This window comes from Strigops habroptila, chromosome 3 (genome assembly GCF_004027225.2).
Source record: "Strigops habroptila isolate Jane chromosome 3, bStrHab1.2.pri, whole genome shotgun sequence".
NCBI lineage: Eukaryota > Metazoa > Chordata > Aves > Psittaciformes > Psittacidae > Strigops > Strigops habroptila.
Genome location: NC_044279.2, coordinates 37,621,282 through 37,645,163, shown reverse-complemented (window position 1 = coordinate 37,645,163; position 23,882 = coordinate 37,621,282). Strand labels below are relative to the sequence as shown.

Below are 23,882 nucleotides of genomic sequence, written 5' to 3'. Positions count from 1 at the left end.
TGCTGCAGCACTATTCATTCTCCAACTTGTGAGTCCAAAAACTGTCACCCTTATTACATGCATAGAGGCATAAACGTTGTTGGTTTTTGCCAGCTCTTACTACCTGTATTTACCCATCATGCTAGTGCTTAAAGATGCAAGCTTAGAAACTATGATTTCACTATGAAATTATTTCAGTTCTTTTGTTTGGAGTCATTAAACTGAAGTGCCGCTGAAAAAGACCTTTCTTAGCCACGTGTCTTGTTTATTGATGCTGTGAATAAAGATACCAGAATGTTTCACTGAAAAACTTCAGTGTTTATATGAAACCCATGCATTTTAATAACATTCTAGATCAGAGGTTAAATAAAATATGCTATTTGAAAAAAGGCTGAATTGTAGAGTAAGAAAAATGTGAGATTTGCCAGACATTGCAGAATTAGACATTGAAAAAGAAAAGCTATTGATCACTTCATGTGGAAGTATTGGCAAAGCAGAAGCCAGTAGATCAGATGGAATTTGTTTCTCTCCTAAAGTACAGAATTCTCACAACTGTGGGAATAAGTGCCAGCCACTCGTTCAACACATGAACACCTTAAAAAGTGTAGTAATTATGAGGGAGGGAGTAGGACAAATACTGCATATTCCAATGCTAACGAGTTCTTTTTATGGCCTAATCACTAGGCATTGGAGAGGTTTTTCCTAAGAAAATTGAAATGTAAATCTTAATTTCAGATGTGTATTAGCTATTTGCATAGGTCAGGCTTTCACTGGAAACTACTTGATTTCATGTTCCAGCTTAAACATTTTAAAATGGAAATAATGTGAATGTATTGTAAATGAATGTTAACAATGAATCCAAACTTACTTAAGCTGAGATGTTCTTCCCTACTGTATTCAGGAAAATTAAAAGTTTCAACACACTTGGAAGCCAAAGGTTCATTCATAGTATTCATTAAGCAGTAAGCAGTCAGAGAAGCTTATTAACATTATCAATATGAAGTTTAAAAAAGGAGCTACTTTTACTCATGGAAAACCCTGCCATTTTGCACCTGCAGTTGAGTGTGAGCAAAGTATACAGTCCAGTCCGGTCCCTAAGTTATGTTTTGTTCATTCATTTTGTCATGCAATCTTGCCCTGAAAGAGCAAAAAACAACCAACCTAAAACCAGCCCTATAGATTTGTATTTTGAAAGCTGCTTCTCTTGCCAAATGAACAAAAACTGCACACAAACATTCACACTTTTTTGGCTTCCTGGCACAGCACATTCGATTTGCTCACAAGGCTGCTGAACAAACTACAAATACACCTTGTCTAATCAGATGATCAAGTTCCAAAGCAAATGAGATCAACCAAAGATATCATGGATCTTCCAAAATCTCAGTAGTCAAAATGCTGTTGAGACTGGAGAATACTTCGGACGTGCCTGCCACCTGGTGTTTGGAAAACAACCTCATGTCCGAAACAATCCGAAATGCTCTTAAATCTGCATTCTCGTTAAGAAGCAAACGAACACTGATGTATTTAGTACGGATTAAAAGCATAAGCAGCAAAAGTGTCGTTAGGTTGGTGTTATTACCAGGATCTACCTAGAAAGAAAAGGAACAGGGTGACTTAATGTTCCTTCCAGTTACATCCCTACTAACCACAAAAATTCTCAAGTAAATCTTTGAATTCAGTGTATTTACACATCTCCTGTCACGAAAGACACTTCTGATGAGAAACCTCCCAGGCACAGCCTTATACAACTTCACAGTCTGTAAGGTACAGCGTGCCAAACCCAAAGGCAAAGGGAAGAAGTTATATGAGGTGGAGCTACATAAAAAAGGACTAGCAATAAAGAATACTGTAAATATTCTGCAGTAAGTGAGTAAGCAGGCAGTGTCTGAAATTACGTGTGATGACTGTTAAGGTGTCTGAGCTAAAATACTTAAAACCCCAAGTCTGTATAGTGGAAGTGGCAATGACACTAACTACCATTTTTGTCTGTTTGATGCCTGAAGTAAACATTCCTCATTGGCAACATTGATAACATTAAGCATAGAAACTGAGATAAACCGTGGTTTATCTTTCTTTACCTATGAAAGGGTTGCTTCAAGTGGGATCTAAAGCTTCAGTGCTTTACTGTGCAATTCTGTGATGATAAAACTATACCTATAGCACAGTGAGGGTTGGGGTTTTTTCCCCTCTTTCCTTTGCAAAACAAATTGAAATACATCTGTGTTTCACCATTGTAACTCAGGATGAAACCACAGTCTAAAGTCAGTCTGAGCAGTATAAATAGCTAGCATTTAAGTGAGTACCCCTGGCAAGCATGAACGGTAACTGTTTGTCTGAAATCACTTCTTTGAAGGGCTGCCAAAGTTAGAGCGTAGCATTTGGGTTTTTCTTTTTCTTCAAGGCAATAGAGGTCAAATACAACTGTGTCCTTTGGTGCCCCACTCTATTTCAGTTCTACTAACTTTGAAAATGATATGCACTAGAAGGTCAACACTATATTGTACATTTACTGTGTACACATGCTATCTTGGGTGCTTGCATCAACAACTCTTTTAACAGCAGAGCACATAGATCCAAACATAACCTACCTATTAACTGAGAACCAGGCACTTGCGTGGAGAGAAGGCAGCTCGCTGTAGGTTTACTTGTGAAATGGAGGGAGGTGGAGTTTTTTCCACAGTTAATCTCAAGCCAGTATCTTAAACTGCTTAATTCTCAGGAACTTTTTCCAGGATTTAATTACTGCCTAATGCAGGGCTCCGTGGCTTCCTCAGCATCTGAAAGAAGTGCTTTCTAATGAAAGCGCAGAACATAAGAAGGAACTTTATAAAGCAGAAGATATTCTTCCTGTTTTCTATCAACAGTAACTGCTCAGCACAAACAGATGTTAGAATTACCTTCTTGCCTTCGTATTGATGGGCAGACCTAATGATTCTTGTATGATCTTTACAGAGAGCACAAAGGGGAGGAAAAAGAAATAGAGGAAGTTGAAGGAAAAATGAGAAAAACCCCACTAACCACAAGTAAAAATTACGTCACTGGCCTAGCATGTTGATGGCTACTAACAGTGGGGCCAGGATCACCGCTCCTGTGAAGTTGAATACTAGGCTGTTTATGGGATGTTGAAAATACGGAAACAAAAAGAATACTTTAGGCTCTTATGAAAATGTCGGATTCAAAAGGTATCACTGTACTCTTTTTTGGTCTGTTCAAGGCTGTTGCAGCAGACCTGGCTTTTTTAGTCACAGCTCTTGCAGGACCTCTTTAACATTCCATCTGAGTTATTCTACATTAATATTATTTAACTGTCAAATACGAAGATAATAATGTTGCATATAACCTAGTGTCACAAAACCTGTGCTTTCTATTCCTGTTTTTGTTTCAGCAGCACAAATGGACCTTAAATATCTCCTCAGAAAATGGAATAAATCTGCAAGAAGCTAAAATTACGTACTTGAACTCACTTCACACTAACCCTACTATTTTTTTCCTTCAAAGTCTGCCACTGACGATTGTCAAAGATAAGGAAGCAACCAAATAAACACTTTGGATAATAAGGTATCATCAAAGAAAATGGTATGGATATGATTTTACTTTTCACTGAAAAAAATGTGAAATACGTGACATTACACATGTAAAATGCAGAATACACTGTGGCCCACACAAGTCTTATTTTCGGAGCGCAGCTCTGACAATGGCACATTCTACTGTACTGCAATTGCCTAGCCTTCTTCTTCAGCTGCTGCTTAAACGGAAATTGGCTCCTGAATCAATAAAACAAACCAGTTAGGTAGCCAGAAAATTTGGACTTGCAGTGCTAGGAAGGCTCTGTGTGGACACACTGGCGCAAGCTGCTCCCCAGTCTATGTGCATATATAATACCATAAGCTAAATGTGCCAAGTTTTAACAGCTATTTTTATTAACCAAAACCTGAAGTCTACATATTGAGTGTTGAAACTGTTTCAGTTCTAAATCTTTACCAAGCAATGGTAAAAGCCAATCATCAATTGTTTCAAATACGAAGAAATGTGTGCTTTGTTCTCAAAGCATCTCTAGTGTTGTTTTCTATGGGAAAGGGGAGGTGGGATCTTTGATTCTCTGATGTAGAGTTTACTGCAACACAGCATCTTGAAGCTGTGGAGAAGATGCCCAAGCCTTTTCAAAACCTGAGGTATCACCATCCCTGTTGGGCTCTTTTACCTCTACAAAAGAAAAAAACCCAAACATGGAGATGTTACAGGCAAAAGAACATGTACTGATTTTTCAAGGTGAGCACGTGCTGGTTACCTACGTACTGGGCTTGTGTGGCAAGGTTTTGTAGCAGAGGGGCTACAGGAGTGGCTGCCAGAAGCTTCCCCCGTGTCAAACAAAGCCAATGCCAGCTGGCTACAAACAGACCCACCACTGGCCAAGGCAGAGCCCATCAGCGATGGTGGTAGCACCTCTGGGATAACAAAGTTAAGAAGGGGAAAAAATGCTGGGGAAACAACAGCAGCAGAGAGAAGAGTGAGACTGTGTGAGAGCAACAGCTCTGCAGACACCCAGGTCAGTGCAGAAGGAGGGGAGGAGGTCCTCCAGGCACCAGAGCAGAGATTCCCCTGCAGCCCGTGGTGCAGCCCATGGTGAGGCAGGCTGTGTCCCTGCAGCCCATGGTGCAGCCCATGGTGGAGCAGATCTCCACCTGCAGCCCATGCAGGACCCCACAGTGGAGCAGTGGGATGCCCAAAGGAGGCTGTTACCCCATGGGAAGCCTGTGCTGGAGCAGGCTCCTGGCAGGACCTGCAGCCCCATGGAGAGAGGAGCCCACACTGGAGCAGGTTTGCTGCAGGACTGGTGACCCCCTGGGGCATCCACGCTGGAGCAGTCTTTTCCTGAAGGATGCACCCCATGGAAGGGACCCATGCTGGAGCAGCTTGTGAAGAACTGCAGCCTGTGGGAAGGACTCACATGAGAGAAGTTCATGGGGCGCCCATGGGAAGCAGCCCATGCTGGAGCAGTGGAAAAGTGTGAGGAGGAAGGAGCGGCAGAGACAACGTGTGATGCACTGGCTGCAGTACAGTCCAAATGTTAAACAAACTTCTACGAAACAGGATCGGAATAATTTCCTGCTTCTGATCGTAAGCTGCATAATTGCTGCATTTGTATGTGCTAAAGCAGACGTGGGGCTAGAAGCTCTTACTGCAGATATAAAAGCTATTTAAAATCCTGTCTTCACTGTGCTGATACCAGACAGACATGCAGAAATCACTGTCACCAGGCTTAAGCAACTTGCATACCGTTATTATTTCAACGTCTGCCTTAAATCAGAGCATGCTGTTTACAGCTGTTCTTGAAGCCCACAACTGCACAGAGACAAAAAAATACTAAAAACCCACATTTTATTTTTAGCTTTAAAGATACATCTCTAAACCATCAGTACAAAACCAAGTAAAAAAGTAAACACCACCATTTTGTAAAATCACATAGAACTAATACGAGACTTTATATAAAGTTTTCATATACCACTCAAATGCAGCTTAGAAACAAACAAAACAAGTAGCCTGGTCTCCGAGACACCTTCTACTTGAAATAAACTGTTAAGTACCCGCAGATTTTAACTACAAACCAAGGATACATTCTTTCCTTTTTCTTCCACTTATGAAGTCAACAGTCACATGCCTCCATCACCTGCAAGTGAAATCTGCAGGGTCTCAGTTACAGAACTGAACATGTACAATGCCGGGACTGAAGTCCTTCCGTTTTCAGTATCGGCTCTTTATCAAGTCAGTGCTTGTCACATATCTTTAGACTGATCATCTTCTTCAAGTTTTCTGATCTCACTCTTTAAACAGTTGATGGTTTCACGACTTGCTTTTAGTCTCTCTTTAAGCTCAGCAATTTCAAAACTAGTTTTCTTTTTGGCAGCTTCCAGCTTTTCCCTGGTCTTCACCTCAAGATCTGCAACTATGGTGGTGATAAAGAAAATGAATATTGTGAGTACCATGAAAAGTTGTGATAACTTCTTTTAATTTGCAACAGATGCAATTTGGATGGTTTGTGTCCTGAAAAAAACATTTTAATATATTTCATAAATAAAATGTATTGCTGGGCCTCATTCAGCCAATCAGTTTTGTGGATGGAGTTACATAACTCATTAAATCACAAATCATTTTCCAGAGCTTTTTAAAGATTAAGTGGAAAAAACCCCAAACCCTGACATGGTGACAGCAAATAAATGGGAGATTACAGAGAACTACAAATAGTTTGTATGTGGTGCCCAGTGCCAGGGCGTGGGGCCATGGGCACAGACTGAAACACAGGAGGCTCCACCTGAACACCAGGAAACACTTTTTCAGCGTGAGGGTGACCCAGCACTAGCACAGGCTGCTTAGGGAGGTTGTGGAGTGTCCATCCATGGAGATATTCAAAAGCTGTCTGGACATGGTCCTGGGCAACCTGCTGTAGGTGGCCCTGCTTGGGCAGGGCGGAGGGAGCAGATGACCCCAGAGGTCCCTTCCCCAACTATCCTGTGACTCCTTCTCCATGTACTGTAACCACTTTCCACCTCACTGGAGTTTACGTATCAAGAAAATTTAGTTGTGCTGCCATTGCTTTTACCAATATCTGACATTAGAACATCTCAATCTGCTTTGCTGAAATGTCATTTTTAATTTGTTCATGCACAAGTTTTTGGATAAAGCTGGCAAAGCCAATACACCAGGAAAGCCATGGATATCCCTTCCTATCCCAGACATTACATAATCCTGGATCATGCCAAAAAACCCCAAACAACTTCATTTTTACCTGCTTCAGTAGCACATTTTAAGGGAATATATACCCCCCAAAAAATCCCCACTAAGAGTTTCTATCTACTCTTGGGAGAAACATCCAGAAATTTTAAGTGAGAAAAGTTTAAATTTGGACAATACTTTCTTATTAAACATCTACACATAAACTGTAACAACATGCAACATAAGGAAAACCCACCTCAAGACAGCCTAAACCGAGGTAGAAAATACAAGTAGCTCACAAGTCCACACCCTCAAACAGACACAAGGCAGATGGGCACCGTGACTTTGTAGAGCTTCAACGTGATGACCACTCTTGGCTCCAGACATTCACTGCCCAAACACACCCAACAACATTTGTTGTCAGGGGAACACACAGATGAGCCAAAGGCCATGTGAGCTGGACTAGGATGGCGTTAGAGTTTGTAACTAACAAGGTAGGATTTGGGCTCAATAAATATTACCTTTGCTTTCTGAGAGTAGTAAAGAGATGAAATCCAAATGATCAGAACAGAAATCATCACTAAATACATCCTATTTTATGCATTAATGTATTTTAATTTCATTTAACTCCCTTTATATTCTGGTTTAAAGACAGATTAAATAAAAAGGACTCAAAGAACATTAAGTTATACTTAAGCATGTTATGAAATGAGCTACGGTTAAAGAATTAGAAGGGAAAAAGGCAGGTAGAGCTTTCAAGACACTACTCTATCCCCAAAGGGCTGCTGCTTTGACTCAAACAGTACCAAATGTTCTCTATTTCAGTGCTTAAAGTGGGATCTTTGCATGCAATTAACATCTGGATGAGCTGAACACAACCATACCACAAATACAGTGACCTTAATTTACTCTCTCTTTTAACTCATTTCAAAGATGTTAAACTGGGTGTAGATCACGTCATCACTCTTCATACTGAGTAATCCTTAATTCCTTTCTTTCCAGCAGGCACAGAGATCAGAAAATCTTAAAAGTTTGCAAATAAGTGTTCATACCTTTGCAAAAGTCGAAGGTAATTTAATGCAAAACCACCATTTTTTAGCTGTATCCAAAACCATTGTACTGTTACAGCCCAGAAAAAAAACACTAAAAGCAAAACTAATTATTGTTCATTTCTAACATTAAAGTGTTTTCAACTTACACTCTGTTTCATGCTTATAAGCACCTAACGTTAGTTGACGAGACGTTGTTAACAGCTGCTGCATCATTGCAGTAGGATCTTGAAATATCTAATGAAGGAGAAAAATACATGGTATCACTAATGCTCTCCAAAGCAAAGTGAGGATTATGTTAAAAACTTTCATACCATTTCATCATAGAATTCAGAAACTACAGTTTTCTTTCCCAGGATGGCATTGGTATCGGACTGGAAAAGCTTCAGCAAGTGATACAAGGTTACCTATGCAAAGACAGATGTTTATTAGCTTGACAACTGTAAATAAATCCAAATCATCTTTGAATATCAACAAGCAGTATTTGTTCTTACTAAACTATTGTATAGGATTTAAAAATCTTTTAGGAATGCAAAAATAAATGTTGTGTAACTTTAGAAGAATTACAAAAGTTTAATATGAATTGTTAAACTGCACCAGCTATCCAGAGTTACTTTAAAATACTTTAACATGATGATTTTAAAATAATTTAATGATACTTTAAAAATGCCTGGGCAAGTGGTTTAAGATTAACGTATAAAAACTACCAAAAATACCTTCTCTTAAACATTTCCGAACAGATGGCTTACTTCAAACCCTTCCCCAGTTAATCAGAGTGCGCTTTCTGTGACCATGTCAACCCTTCTTGTGAAGGGAAAAACTCCAGGAGAGGACTGTGAAGAGCTTCTCACTGAAACGTCTCTTTACAGCATTACTCTTCCATTACAGCACTGCAAATGGCAGAAGCCGGTGAGGAACGTAAGCCCTCTGTCCATGCCTGAGGAACCACTGATCACTTTGGACCATGACCTGGGAAGGGGACAGAGTTGTCCCCTTCCATGAACAGGCTTGTGAATGGTCGGGGAAGAGAGCGATACCTTACTCTGGTTGGTACCTCCTGGAAAAGAAGAACCTGACAGGCACCGAAACAGCCTTCCACCAACAGCAGCAAAGAAAAAACACACCCAACCAACTTTAGGACAGCTTGGTCAAGCTGTGAATGGAATCAATACCACAAGTCAGGATGCTGCTGAGCACAACAACACAGGAAGCCCTTCCTAGTCTACTATCAATTATCATGTATTCAAGAAAAACATAACACTCAGTTTTCCCCTCATCTGGCAAAAAATGGCTAAAGCAAAAGGAGCGCTGCAGTTTGTGCGACAGAAAGAACTTAGTCCTTCCAGAAATAAACAACCCTTTCCCCTAAAATATGGTAACCGAGTTTCCTACCTAAGCCTAGACAAACAAACCTACAAGATACGTCTAAAACATGGGTTGGGAAGAATGGGAAGAAAGAAATTCATTCCAATGATTTATGCAACTAGAGATGTGCCTTAACCTGGTTTTGTTAGGAAAGAGACTAACGCCAGCGTAGTCCCTTTGCTGCCTCCTGACTGGTTTTGACCAAATCTGGTAAGACTAAAAAGAAAAAAGAAGATAATGAAAATAATTCAAATATCCTAGAACTAGAAACCTACATGGAAGAAAAATCCTCAATATGTGCTCAACTCAGATAAGGTGCAACACGTGGTCACATGTTAGCAAATGTCAGAGAAGCCAAGCGCAGGCAGAGCAGTCACGAATGTGACAGTAAATAAAACACAGAAACAGGAAAACATGGCCAGTTTTTCAATACATTTCCTACAGGCACAGGCTGTATTAATTCCATGGCTGATGGGGCTTATTTTGACCAGCAATATCCTACAGAGCAGCTTCAGGCCACCGCAGCGAATTAAGCATTGTCAAAAGTTCAAGGTACTTACAGGTCTTTCGTTTGGATCAATGAAAAATATCTTAATGATGATCTCAAATTCACCCCAGCCTGTTTCGGTGATCTCATACGGTGGTTTGGTAACAACTGCAGAGGGAAACACAGAAGCGTTAATATGAATGACAAAGCCCCAGTGGAACTAATCAAAATCCCAGTTGTAGGAACAAGGGCCAGGTGCAAAACCCACCTCTCAAGGGGTTACCATAGCTCTCGTGCAACTTGAACTGGATTTTTTTCACATAGGCTGACATATCCTAAAACAGAAATGCCGTTATTCCTGGTGATTTACACAGCACACCAACTACGGGTCATCCAGCCAGAGAACCACAGAACCAACCAGGCTGGAAAAGACCTTTAAGATCATCAAGCCCAACCTTTACCCCAGCACTGCCAAGACCACCACTAAACTGAGGGCCTTGTCTACACTTGCAGACGGTGATTGCACCACTGCCCTGGGCAGCCTCGCTGTGAATGAACTTTTCCTAATATCCAATCTAAACGTCCCATGCCACAACTTGAGGCCGTTTCCTCTTGTCCTATCACTTGTTACTCGGGAGAACAAACCGACCCCCACCTCACTACAACCTCCTTTTGGGTACTTGTAGAGAGCGATAAGGTCCCCCCTGACCCCTCTCTTCTCCAGACTAAACCCCCCAGGTCCCTCAGCCGTTCCTCATCACACTTGTGCTCCAGGCCCTGCACCAGCTCCGTTGCCCCTTTCTGGACCCACTCCAGCAACTCCATCCATCAGGCCTGTTGCTTCTCCCTGCTGGCAGGGAAGCCAGGCAGTGCATCCATGGACCAGTGCCGGCAGGCAGGTCTGTCACTACTCTGCCCCTGTCCTCAAATCCCGGCTTTTTAAGCCCCCAATTCCCAGTGATGGCCGGGGCTCGGCTGCAGCGGCGGGGCAGGAGCCGCCCGCCGGTCCCCGGTCGCGCCTCACCTCGTTTCGGTACGGCTTCACGTACACCGTCCACTGGTGAGTGTGCCCATCTTCCTCCCTCTTCTTCCCGAAATACCGCGCCACGTTCCCGTACACGATCGGCTTCACGATGGTGACGCCCTTAAGAAGAACAAACCAGGAATAAACCCAAGTGACACGTTCCGACACGCGCCCGCAGCCCGACTCGGGCGTGCCCGCACGGAGCGGCCCCCGCCCGCGGAGCCCCCGCCGGGACCGGGCCCGGGTCCGCACCTTCACGCGCCCCCCGGAGTCAGGCCCGAACTCGGCCATTCTCTTGAACATATTGCCCGGGGGGGGCCGCCCGCAGCCGCCGCCCGCGCGCCGCTCCCGCCAGGCCCCGCCAGCCCCGCCCCGGCACCGCTGCCCCCGCCGCTTCCGGCGGCGCGCTGCCGTCATGGCGCCGCGGCGGGGCGCGGGCGGGGCGCAGCGCGGAGAGCAACATGGCGGCGGCGGCGCCCCGCTCGGTGCGGCCCCCGTTGCTGTGGCTCTCGTAGCGTCACTTCACTAGTGCCACACAGCCTCGGCCAGGCGTGGGCCGCGGCGCGTCCCCGGGCTCGGCGCCCGGCGAAGGAGGCGTCCTGCGCGAACGGAGCGGTCCCGGGGAGGGCTCGGTGTGTGCTGACGGGCGGGGGCAGCGGCAGGGAAAGGCCCGTATAACACGCAGAAGGTGGCAGGGTGCTGATAGCTGTGCAGCCGCGCTGAGCTCCGGGACAGTGGGCTGAGCGCTCCGGAAATCTTTGTACAGCTCTGGAATATCCAGAATATCGCCATCGGCTATACACGATCCTGTTGTCTTCTAGACAAGAACCAAAAGCTGTGTTCTTCTCTTTCCATTGTCCAATGAAAAGCAAAGAACTTCCCCCTGGCACCTCTCAGTTAGCAGAATGAGCAGAATAAGTCCAGTGAAGCAAGTCCTTAAGTGATGGAAAACAAACCGGGCTGCAAGAGGATGCTGCATCTCATGCATTTATCTTTGCAAGATAAAATACAGAATGAGGCTATTGGTGTGACAACAGACTGGTTTCTGTCACTGTTTTATGGTTACTCTGCAACAAAGCTTCTTTGCTCATGAGTAAACTATCATCAGCTGGTCTTCTCAGTAGATACCTCTTCAGTTTTGCTGTAGTGCAGCAAAAGGGTTATCACACCACAAGTTAGCAAGTTATGCTTCTGGCTCAGAGTTGGACCAGGGTCAAAGTTAAAGGTTCTTTGGCTGAACAAGGTATTAAAAATTACCTGACACTGAGGCATGAGTGGCTTGTCCGGGTGGTCCTCGTCTTCATCAAGACAAGTTGGTTTAGCAGGAGCCAATGCCTTTAAGTCACAGCCCGCGGCAGGACTGGGGGAAATACCTTTCCGTTACAGAGGTGAATAAGCACACAGCCTTGTTTGAACCAATGAACAAATTCCCATGAAGTCTGTTGAAACAGCGATGCGTGGCAGGACTTCTGCAAGGTGCACACAGTATTCTTGAGGTGAGGAATGGCAATAAAGGATTACACCTGTAGAGTTGCTTTAGAATTGGCACATCTGTATAGATTAGAGCTCCTGTGCTCTCTTATTGTAGAAGTGAACTTGGGTATTTATTCATTTCTACTTTTTTTTTTTTTTTTTACCATTTTACCATTTTTTCATTCAATTAGCTGGACTATTGGGATTTTCTAGGTCTTCTGTACAGTTGTTCCACTTCACCTTTTGAACCGGGAAATAACCCCAACACGTCCCAAAGGAAGTAAAACTTGAAAGTTAGTTATATTTTCAGTTCCAGTTGATTCTATAAACCTGAAACATGTTACTCAGAATATGCTGCAGTCACAGCTAAGTGGCTCTATTCACTACCCACATATGCTTCAAGCTCCTCTTGTGGCTGGAGCCAAAGAGTATTTTCCATCCTGTCTTAGTCTTTGTGATGGACAGAAGATGCCACTCTCTGTTTCTCTGGAGTGCAGGAAGGAAAGCAGAAGAGGAGAAACTGCCTTCATTTATTGCCACTCATTGCAGTCAGTCTAACACTCTCCTACCATACTACTAACTAGTAGTATGTCAGCCAGGAACACCTTTCTTTTTCAAAAGCTGCATTTAAAGATGCCCAATAAACAGCTTCTGTCTGTCTTTCAGACCCTGAGGCTATGAACCTTTGTGACTTCCTCCTTTAGTGTGTTAAGTGTCAACAAAAGTGCTCCTCTTTTTCTCAGGTATTGAAAACATTCCCATATTCCACATTCAGACAGAGATAAAAGCTCACAAGAAGCATCATTAAAGGAAGATCTGGCCTTGGAGCTAACAGATAAATTCCTGACAACATGTTTCCTTCTATTCTGGCAGTTCTGACTAAACCGTAGAGAAGCAAAGATGTAATGAACTACACATAAGCATCTACCTGGGAGGCATCAGTCAGAGCAGTAGCAAAGGCCTGATGCTGTACAGAAAATAAGCAGCTTTGCTTCAGCTTGGGCATGTTCTTTGGATGGGCTGACTTAAGAGTTTTACTTCTAAATTAATTTTGAGTAAAAGCCATAAAATTACTTTAAAAATACTATAAATACTTAAATGGAACAGTTGGGGATAACTTAAAATTGGAAGGGCACAGTAGGGATCCCACATGACAGAAACCCCCCTTATTTTTCTGAAGTATACTGTTACCACTGTGAAAAGAAACACCAAGGAAATGTTCCCAGGCTCCAGCTGAGATGGAAGCCAGCCAGCAGATAGCTTTCATCACGATGGAGAATTTACACTTACACAGAGAAACTCAAAATACAGCTTTTTACAGCTGCAGTAAAACACCGTCCTTCGCTGACCCTTTTCATTCAAAATAATTTATGTATTAAAAAAGGAACCCGCTGCACAATTTCAATATTATTTCCTGCAGTTTCTCCTGCAGGGCTCCACTGGCCATTCTACACCATTTGCAGTTTTTGTTACCCTTACACTATGGGTCTTTAAGAAAACAGGAGCTGTGGACCTACATCTTGCAAAGATTCCAGGCTAAATGATTGAGGACAGTGAGAACTGCAGTTTTAATTATGTACAGGCTCCAATTAACTTTCTGAGGTGGGAGCCCAAGTCCCTTATAGCTTGAGCCATGAATAAGGATTCTGTTTGGGATGAATGGTCTGTTTTCATCCTCTCCCTCCAGTGTGGAGCTGTAACACCTCCTGACAGAGACATATTTTAAGTGAAGCACAGTCTGAGGATTGTAAGCAATGGTGAGGGCAGCTGCCTGTCAGTCAAAAACAAGTAGATGGCTAAACAGGGAAAGGGGATACCAGCAAGTTTCAGAAATTACTTTTAAGCATCGGTTTAACCATTCTGAAGTACAATAAATTTGTAGACCTCCCTGTACCTTCAGAGGTGAATGCTTCCTGTTCCACACAGGAACCCACCCGTGGGCTTGTTCAGCCTGGAAAACAGAAGGCTCCGGGGAGACCTTAGAGCAGCTTCCAGTGCCTAAAAGGGGCCTACAGGAAATCTGGAGAGGGGCTTTTTACAAGGGCATGTAGTGACATGACAAGGGAGAATGGTTTTAAACTGATAGAGGGAAGACTAGATACTGGGAATAAGTTCATCCCTGTGAGGGTGATGAGACCCTGGAACAAGTTGTCCAGAGAAGCTGTGGCTGCCCCATCCCTGGCAGTGTTCAAGGCCAGGTTGGATGGGGCTTGGAACAGCCTGGTCTAGTGGAAAGTGTTCCTGCCCATGGCAGGGGGGTTGGAACTGGATGAGCTTTAAGGTCCCTTCCAACCCAAACCATTCTATGATCTTCTGCTGAGTTTTGGAGGTGTGCAGGCAACATTTTCTCTGCCTGTGTGAACAGCATCTTCCAGTGACAAGGAAAGGCTTCTTAGCGTATTACACAGAAAACATGCACAGCAATTTAAGAGCAGCACACTCGAAAGGCATTCAAAATATGTAGAAAGTAAGGCAAGAAATGAGGACTTTGTCATAAGGTGTCAAGGCAAGGACAAAAAAATACATAATACCTGTTTATTTTGTGGAAAAAGGGGAAGACGCAACTGCCATTTTCTTAAATTTAGGGCAGTTGAGGATTATCACATCTAGTTCTGCTGACAAAGCTCAGAATGGATCTGGTTATGTGGGATAAATGACCAAGGTGTGGATATCACAGTACTTAGACAAACGAGGGTCACAGACAATTAATGAGATTTTGAATTAAGCAAAGAGGAGTGGTTTTATGTCACTAGATGGCAGGAGAAGACCCTTTTACACCAATTCTGCAGATCTGCACCATTTTGAACATATCCTTCCTTGTGTGACAGAACACGGAGGGGCCTCACTTCACCATTAGAAATATACAAGATAAAATATACTCAATGAGTGCCAGTGCAAATTATATCAATGTGTTTTGGAACAGATGTTCACAAATACATATTTATTTTAGAACACCTGTTTATATTAGGTCATTAAATTGGGAAACCCGGGTTGAGAAGAAATTAATTCCATTTCCCACTTACACAAAGGGCACAAGGTTTACAAGACTTGCAGCTACTGCAGTCGGATGGGCAGCAAAGTGTGAATAATTTTCTGCAAATCATTCAGAAGAGACGATAAACAGGTTCAGATAATTAAAAGGGATGGCAGCTGTCTACCTGCAGCAGAAAGACCTGCTTCTACAAAAAAAAACTGATCTGCAATTGTTTTTCACACTGTCTGTCCAGGAGCAGAAGAGCAGAGTAAGAAAGGCAGAAAAACTCGGTTCCTTGACCACCATATGCTTTGTGTCTCAGCATTAGAAGCATGAGCTGACCAGCATCTCACTGTTTTCTATGTTGTTATACATTGTTACCTGGACAAAAGAGTTTCTGTCTGACTCACTGCCAGCTCAAACTTAACCAGCAGAATCTGTTCAGAAAAGTAAAAAACCCCAACCTGCTCCGTTTAGCACCAGCTCTTCTCCCTGCCTCGGCCCCGGGACACGCCAAACCTCACAGCCTGTGACACCCTTGAAAATAAACCTGCTCCCCTCCCTGGCTGCCACTTCCATCAAACGGCTTCTGCAGCTTCCACAAACCCCTCCTGTCATCTCCTGTCTAATAAAGGAAGTACATTCCCACCTCACTCTCACTTCAGCCTCTTCGTTGCCTCTCTTGTTCCTCTCCCAAAAAGTTACTTTTCCTGGATTTGGAGCAGGCTTGTCGCATCCTCACTTCCAGCCATTTACTTACATTTTTCAGAAGTCATCACTTGCTTTTGTATCTTCTAAGAGGCAAAATAGATAAATATTCAATGTGACTGACACATTTTCTTCCTCATGCAGTCCTGGTTAATCTGTCCGTCTCTTGCATGACACTCTCCGGAGCAGCAGCCGCCTTACCTGCTCTCATAAAACATGAATGACCATCAACTCTTCAAATTATTCACTCTGTTTGGAGTAATCTCTGTTGTTAGCCAAGATGCATTCAGAAAGTCAAGTAGTGTCATGCTTCAAGTGCTTTAGGATATGCCAAACCAACTTTGAGAGGTGCTGAGTGTGCAGACTACATTCCTTTAATAAATACACTATGCTACTAGAAGGTTATCTTTGGAAAATGCAGAGGTTAACCCGGAAAGCATCCTTTCTCAGTTGACTACTATATTTCTGAGAGTGTGATGCTACAGGCCTTCAAGAGGACACAGCTAATTCCCAATGCAAAACAGAGGTTCTGGCCCCAAAATGATAAAACCAGCATTTCCTTGCCTGGCATGTTACATCATAGCATTTCAGGATAAGTTGGCTAACGACACTCAGCTGCCTGCATCTGATTTGCTTGTAATGTTTGTAAAAACGAGATCTTTGTTATCATGAGCTACGGATATACCTATGGTTTACTTTACTCAGCCTGCACTGGACAAACTTACCTTTCACAGCTTCATACAGATTTTGCTTTGCTGATTTTGGCTTTCCATTTCCTTTCTTCTGCTCCTCTCTTTCGCAACTTACCATCTCCCCTGGACCAGCTGCAGTATTATCAAACAGTATGAAGGATAGAGAACATCACTAATACTGTGAACCTGAGCGTCTCTCCCCACCCCAAACATAACAGGGGTCAAAAAGGACACTTCTGAGTGCTTACTCAGTGTCTGCTTCCCAGTGAGTGCTTAGGTGTCTTTCATTTCCATAAAGACAGATTTAAAACACTAAAGCCTCTCCCTGACCAGGAACACTCCTCTGCTGACAGGAAATGCAGCAAGATGCCGGCTTTGCAAGAGGAGGAAGTTCAGCAGTGCCTTCGGTGGGGCTTTGAGTGCAGCAGCAGCAGAACGGAAGACTTCTCTTTCCATAAGGACATCCTGGGGACTTCGCTGTCCCACTGCCTGGGATGCAAACCCCATAGCAGAACATCTGCACAAGAACTCCAGAGCTACCTCACAGAAACAGTTCCTACAGTACAGAAATCTCCGGTCAATTGCAGCTGGTGTAAGAACACACGGCTCAGAGGTGACTATTTTAAGCTCTCCTGCTAAACCTCACACATGCCTTCCACCTCTCTCTCCTCCCAAAGAGCTGCCAGTCAATACTGAGGGTCGCACAGTTACTCAGCTAAGTACAGGCTGTGCTCAGGAACAGGTTTCTCCTGGTGTGGGTAGTTCTGGTTTTGCCATTCCTTTTCCTTGTCTGCAGTCCTCAGAGGTCAGGATAGATGGGAAGGGTTAGCATGCTCTTCTGAAGGCCAGTCAGCTTGCAGCAAGAGGTGGCAGAGAGGCTTCGGCACCAGTTTCTGCACTGTGAGGCACCGGAGGAACACACAAGGACAATCTTCTGCAGAAGCCTAGATTCCGACAGGATCTCCAGCTCACCTCAGCCTCTGGGCCTTTCAATCTGCAGCAGCTACTGAGAAGACACTGAAAAGGACTGGAGGCAAGGTTCTTGCAGGTGGAATTGAGCATGGAACAGTTCTCCTCATAAGCATTATAAAATTATTTGTTTCCAACTCAAGGGATGGTATTTTTCCCCAGAGAGCTTACATGGAAGAACCCTCCCTCCCCCCATACTCAGAGTGCTTACCTTCCTCATTCTTCTGATACCATTTCAAATCATATCTTGATGATCTGGCATCCTGCTTAGGTTGATTGACCTGTGCTTACACAATGAATTCATGCATGTCCTACTGAATCCTCACTGTGTTTACCTTAAGAGTGTACATTCTATGTTTTTTGGGTCAGGATGCTTTACAATTCTCTCCCATTTAGCAACGGGAACTGCTGAACACCCTAACCTGAAGGAAAATTGCAACAAGATGCTTCAAGAGTTAGCAGTCATTTCCCCCTGTGCTCTCCACTCAGCCTGGAGTGCCCTGAACCCCACCAGACACAGCTGATGACTCCTTCCCTCAGTCAATGAAGCCAGGCTACAAACAGCTATGTCATTAAAAACTCATTAACCACGAAATTCAGACAGTGCAGTAAACAACTGGTGGCCAAGTTAGTTTTGCTATCCTGTTGCTTAGTATTTTTACCAATCTAAGCCCTTTAGAGCAGGTGAATTTTATTTTATTACAAGTTTAGAGCACTAGCCAAAGAAATTCAGGTTAATTTTCTAACAAGCATTTTGTTTCCTCTACACATACCTGTACAATCACCCACACTAATTCACTCAAAAATCAGGTTTAAATGAAGTCATGAATGTTGTGGGTTTCCAAACCAATCAGATTTCACACTTCTGAAGCTATAAAGATTAGAAAAAATATTTTTCCCAAATAAACCAGTGTCCTCACATAATCTTACCACTGCCAAATGCTGGAGGCTCGTCACGGGCAAAAGTTGGAGCCAATAATGCCACAAAATGATACCAATAATCTAAGATGGTACAATGGATACAGCTAGTTCTGTGCTACAGTAAATCAATTTCAACAAGTATTATAAAGAGTTCACCAGTAGTAGGGCACAGTATGACAATGCTAATGACCTTCTGTATCTAAAATACAGATACATTTTTTATATTTGCCCAGAGCAGCTGTGGCTGCCCCGTCCCTGGCAGTGCTCAAGGCCAGGTTGGATGGGGCTTGGAGCAACCTGGTCTAGTGGAAGGTGTCCCTTGCCCGTGGCAGAGGGTTGGAACTAGATGGTCTTTAAGGTCCCTTCCAACCCAAACCATTCTGAGATTCTCTCTTTTATATAATACAATGGTCTGATTTAGCAGCAGCAGACTAAAACACTTGCCCATGAAACCCCCAGTGCCAAAAATAGTTTCAAAATCCTTATAGGATGGATACTGTCATTGGTACCAGACCAACTGTCTGTGTGAGATGAGCTGACAACAGTTCAACCTGCCATAGAGCTGCTTTAGCACTGCTGTGTTTAACACACACTCATGCCTTGTAATGATTAATGTTTGCCAGGTTTAGTCAACTCAGGAAGCCAGATTAAAATAGAAAGTTTTACCATCACTGGTTTAATGCCTTAAAAAACAAACAAGTGAACAAACAAGAATGTCTGCACTTACCACTAATTTTAAACTCCACAAAAAGTCTTTAAAGACCAGATGAGGACAAGAGCTAATATGAATAAAACTATTTCTAGATTCAGAAACAATTACAGCACAGAATCTAGCTATAACTACATTTAGAATGTCCAAGCTTTAAGTTTAAACATCTGAAAATCTGAAGACTGACAATCATGAACACTGTGAAGATATCAAACAAGCTGAAATGAAGACAGACAAAAGTATTTTTAATAAAAAAAGATCTTTATTTCTTCAATACAAGGTAAACTACTATTGCAGCTTAAGACCAACACAAAAGTTGGACAGCAAATTGCTTAACAGTCTCCTAAAGGCTGAAAAAAAAGAAACCCATGAAAGCTAAAAGTTGTGCAATATTTCAAGTATAACATCTAAAAAAGATGAAATGATCCCTAAACTTATTAACTAAGTACCTCTGCTGAAAATGTATTAAAATCCACATTTGCCAGGATACCATCTTACCTTGTTGAGAAATACAGGTCTCCAGAAACTCAAGTATTCAACAGACTCTTTGGCCTGCCAGTATCAGGAAACTGTTTCCTATATATACATATACATATATATATATAAAAAATCCTTTGGAGTTAGGCATTCTGACAGGCATCCATTTCCTTACACTCTGCATCGCCATTCTGCATTCCAACTTAGACAAGCCCCCCTCCTGTATTTCAAAACCATTTCTTGAATAGCTTACTCAAGACGTCCTTGCGCAAAATGGGAACCGGGAAATGGAATGGTACAGGAAGACAATACAGCCTTTTGTTTAGAAATTCAGCAGTGCTGGCAATAGTCATAAAAACGTTTAGGTTTACCAAACAGGAATGTATTTCACCTTTAAAACACTTGGCGCTTTTTTTCTTTTTTTCTTTTTTTTTTTCTTAATATATATTTGCTTTTATTTTAAAAAAAAGGATGCCTGCAGTAGTAAGGAAACTGAATCTGCAATCACTTGTATTTATAAAAGCACACACATTCCTCCTTTTCTTACACTTGAAGATCAAGGGAATGTCTGTTTCATAATGTAATAATAATATGCACAGTTTAAAATATTTTCTATTACAAAATACAGTATACAAGAGGGTGAGGCCAAAGTCGTATTAGTTGAATATATTCCAAAGCATTAGCACTGAGTCATGTAAAAAAATCACATTACATGGTATGAATAGATGGGAATTTTTACAACTTAAATGCTCCATTTTATTGGGATCAAAGGTATAACGTTTAATATTTTCAAGAGACTTCACTAGAACTAGTGTATTTCCAAAGAAGGTTTAAAATATTAAAGCACAGGCATAGGCCATACCAGAACCTTAGAACCCACTGCAATAACTGGGGCTACAGAAGGGATTCAAGAACTAACAAGTGCATAATACACAAATAGAATGAGATGATTTATCATATTTTGTCCAACATGGGGAAAAAAAAATATCCCATGAGAACATCAAATTGAGGAACTTCTATGCTCCAAAATACTCCTCCTCTAAAGCCAAAATGAATCTAAAAGTACATGTCAGATCTCAATCGGGGGGGGGGGGGCCTGTGGTAGGGTGAGTGAGGGGAGGAAAAACCACCAAGAGAAAACCCCCAAACCATCACACCACCTCCACCCACCCCAAGCCTGCCTGCAATATTAATTGCAAGGCATTGTAGTTGAAAGAGACAGCATTTCTGCATAACCACGACGACTAATGAACACGCTGCAACCATTATGTTTAAGACCTGTGCAGTCAATTACCAAAATAATATAAATTCTAAACAAATCAATGTTGCTTCTTTCCTACATCAAAATACTTATTTGCAAAGAATTTAATTTTCTTCAAGTATATGCACACTGACCTGCACTTTCCTTCTATAAGATCTTGAAAGGTTTCCATTTTCAATGCAGAAGCAATTTAGTGTCTTGGATCTCTGAAGAGTACCAGTCTTAAACATGCATGTTTTATATTTGAATCTACATGACTAACAGCATCTTAATGAGCATTATGTTAGAAATTTTAAGGCTGTATCTCAGTTTACACAAGAACCAATGATAATGTTAAGAGTCTATGTATAAAATTCTATAAATAAAAATAGGAGTAAAGTCTGTTTAACCTGTACAGAGAGATCAAGTGGATAAGAAAAGGAAATCAGGAGTTAGGTATTTCTATAAAGAATGCCATGTATTTTTACTAGAACACAGATGACAAGTATGTACATTTAAATCTCCAATTACCCACATACAACTAGGAAAACATTTACAAGGGTTTAGATAGGCAACTAAACAATCAGGTTAAAAAAAAACCAAAACCAGTTAGAAAAACTAAGGCTCACCAATTTCAAAGGAACAAAACCAGAAAGCACTCAAGCCTTAAAAAAATGAAACAAAAATTTCAAGCTAATGCCTAAATTTAATTAGGTATCTTGCTTGTAACAAAAACCAACAGCTATCCAAGCTTAGAAGCCACACTGTAAATAAAATGTCAAAGAAGTTCTGACAAATGTTTTTCAAAATGCAAATCAGAACTAAAATTATTGGCACAGAAAGCAAAAAGGGAATGAGGGAAAAAAGCCTGTACAGTTTCCAAAATGGTATCTTGTTCTTCTGAAGAAATATTTTTGACCTGTCAAAACACGTAGTCCAGTAGAAATCTATCTTAAAAAAAAAACCCAACCCTCTACTTCTAAAAAATGAACCTCCAGAAAAAACAATTTCTGTTGCTAAAGCACTGCCACCCCTAAGTCACTACTTGTTGGTTTTGTCTTTCAAGGTAAAGGACACAGCCTTAAGATAGTATTTTCAACGTTACTTATAAAAATCAGTATTTGAAAGAAATACAGTATTTCCTCACAGACTACTTTGTCCTTTCATCAGCAAAAAGAGGTGAAATACCATTGAACAAACATCAAAGAGCACAGCAGTAGCCATCATGGCATCATCACCAGCCCGTAAGTTACCAAACTGCTATTTCCTGAGCGTGCACAGGAAATCGCCAGCAACATTTAGTAAACCAAAACCCAGTAAAAATTCTACTACAGATGCAGTTATACATGATGTGCATTAGGCATATTCCTTTTTGGTGTCTATCAGGGTCTTTGGATTTTTTTTCTGTACACTTTTTTTTTGTTCCATTAAAAAAATTCTAACAAATGAAACTCACAATAACAAGAGAGTATTATCTAAATTGCAACACAGTACATTTATCAGTTAAATCTAAGTATTCGGAACAGGCAGAAATAAGGGGCTTAATATGGGGATCTCACTTCTCAATTCACAATGATGACTCAGTTTAACTCATGTTATTTCCCCCCTGCTATTCCCTCCCTGCTATTTCCATTGCCAGCAATGGAAATCTATATGCGAGTGAGAAATTACACTCTCTGTAAAAAGAGCAACAATCTCCTTAAATCTATTTCAATGTGGAGTAAAATATCAGTTCCTGCATGAAATGCTTGTAAATTTACTTTTTTATTTTAAGATATCTATGCAATGGAACATTACTTACCTGCTGCCTCTCCAGTATTAGCTATTCCCCATGTATCAGCTACAGGCAGGTTATTTCTTCCTTAAACTTATTACACATAGCAATAAACAATGTTTTTAAGAAAAAGTTACAACAGTAACTTGGTTTGTAACCAAGACCTATTCACAAAAAGCAGGAAATGAGTCATGACTCGTTTGATACAACTTTCCGTTTTACAAAATTTTAAAAGGCAGTTTTCATTTCCAAACAGGATTAAACACGTCAAATATCTTCTCAGTAGCAAATAGTTCAATAAACACCAGTGATCCCATGCATGAGGAACTGAAGTACACAATTTAGGGGAAAAAAAAATTGGGGGGAAGAGTCTGAAGCTGTAGCCAAGTCCAACAGCATCAACCTGGCTGCAGGAAACCTGGCCAAGTGATAGGTGACAAAAATATCAGAGCATTTCAGACTTATGCAAAACTTCTGCAGTTGCACAGGCTACTGGTCCCAACTCAGTAAAGCATAAAAATCACTGATGTATGCAAAGAAGGTACTTAAAGCGTATGTTTACATTCCTTGAAATCTATGGAACGTAAGCACACACTTTAAATGCTCTGGAAAACCAAACTGATTTAAGTGCTTTCCTGAACAGGGTTAACATCTTAGGTCAGCTGTAAAAATCTTCAAAATCGGAAAAAAAAAAAAAAAAAAAGGAAAAAAAAAAAGGAAAAAAAAAAAGAAATCAAGAGTTGTCTAAGAGTTGCCTCTTAAAGCCATCTGAGGTCTTGAAACTTAACTTAAAACATCAAGTGCAGCTATTTGAATAAGAGAAAACTCCAAGAATAAATCTGCTGCATAACGATTTAGAACAGCCTAGAAGTGAGCCTTTGTGCAAGGCTGCCAGAAACTAAGTTTTTGAAACTTACAGGAACTTTCTATTTGCTTGCATGTCACACAATTTAATTTCAAACCAATTCTTAAATTTGAAGTCAACTTTCACTGCGAGCTCCAGTAATTTGTTTTTAGGTAAATTTACAAAACCTCATCTGACAGATGTCATTAGCACCACTTTTTGCTAAGACATTTAAATATTGCCCGTCACTTCACTTAACAAGGACATACAAGTGTACCTTCTCTTGAATATGCATGTGTGAATAAACCCCGAAGTATTAAGAAAATACCAAACCCATAAAGTCTGAAAAATGGAAACATCTTGTTTCTTCTGGCACATTTCTAATATACAACTATGTACATACTGCTACAGCCTTGGGGGTGGAGAGAGAACGCACACAAGCACTATTACTATAAAACTGTAAACAACTGCAGGGTTTGGTTTTGG

At 41.6% G+C, this 23,882-nt stretch overlaps 1 protein-coding gene across 1 annotated transcript; it reads right to left on the bottom strand.

The window, feature by feature from the left end:
* Window positions 1-5,341: 5,341 nt before the first annotated feature.
* On the bottom strand, window positions 5,342-11,001 carry YEATS4 (YEATS domain containing 4). Its single transcript, XM_030479667.1, has 7 exons — window positions 10,868-11,001; window positions 10,616-10,735; window positions 9,860-9,926; window positions 9,665-9,759; window positions 8,054-8,146; window positions 7,889-7,976; window positions 5,342-5,923 (listed from the first exon to the last, which is right to left on the bottom strand). Exons 1-7 carry the CDS (start codon window positions 10,916-10,918, stop codon window positions 5,754-5,756), a joined length of 684 nt encoding a protein of 227 aa, XP_030335527.1. The 5' UTR covers window positions 10,919-11,001; the 3' UTR covers window positions 5,342-5,753.
* Between the last annotated feature and the right edge of the window lie 12,881 nt (window positions 11,002-23,882).

Excerpts from the sequence above, each read along its gene's own strand:
- YEATS4 (XM_030479667.1), bottom strand. The coding sequence starts at position 10,918 with ATGTTCAAGAGAATGGCCGAGTTCGGGCCTGACTCCGGGGGGCGCGTG. Across the intron at positions 9,927-10,615 it reads TGAAGCCGTACCGAAACGAG|GATATGTCAGCCTATGTGAA; the intron begins GTGAGGCGCGAC and ends TTTCTGTTTTAG. Across the intron at positions 8,147-9,664 it reads TTGATCCAAACGAAAGACCT|GTAACCTTGTATCACTTGCT; the intron begins GTAAGTACCTTG and ends GTCTTTGCATAG.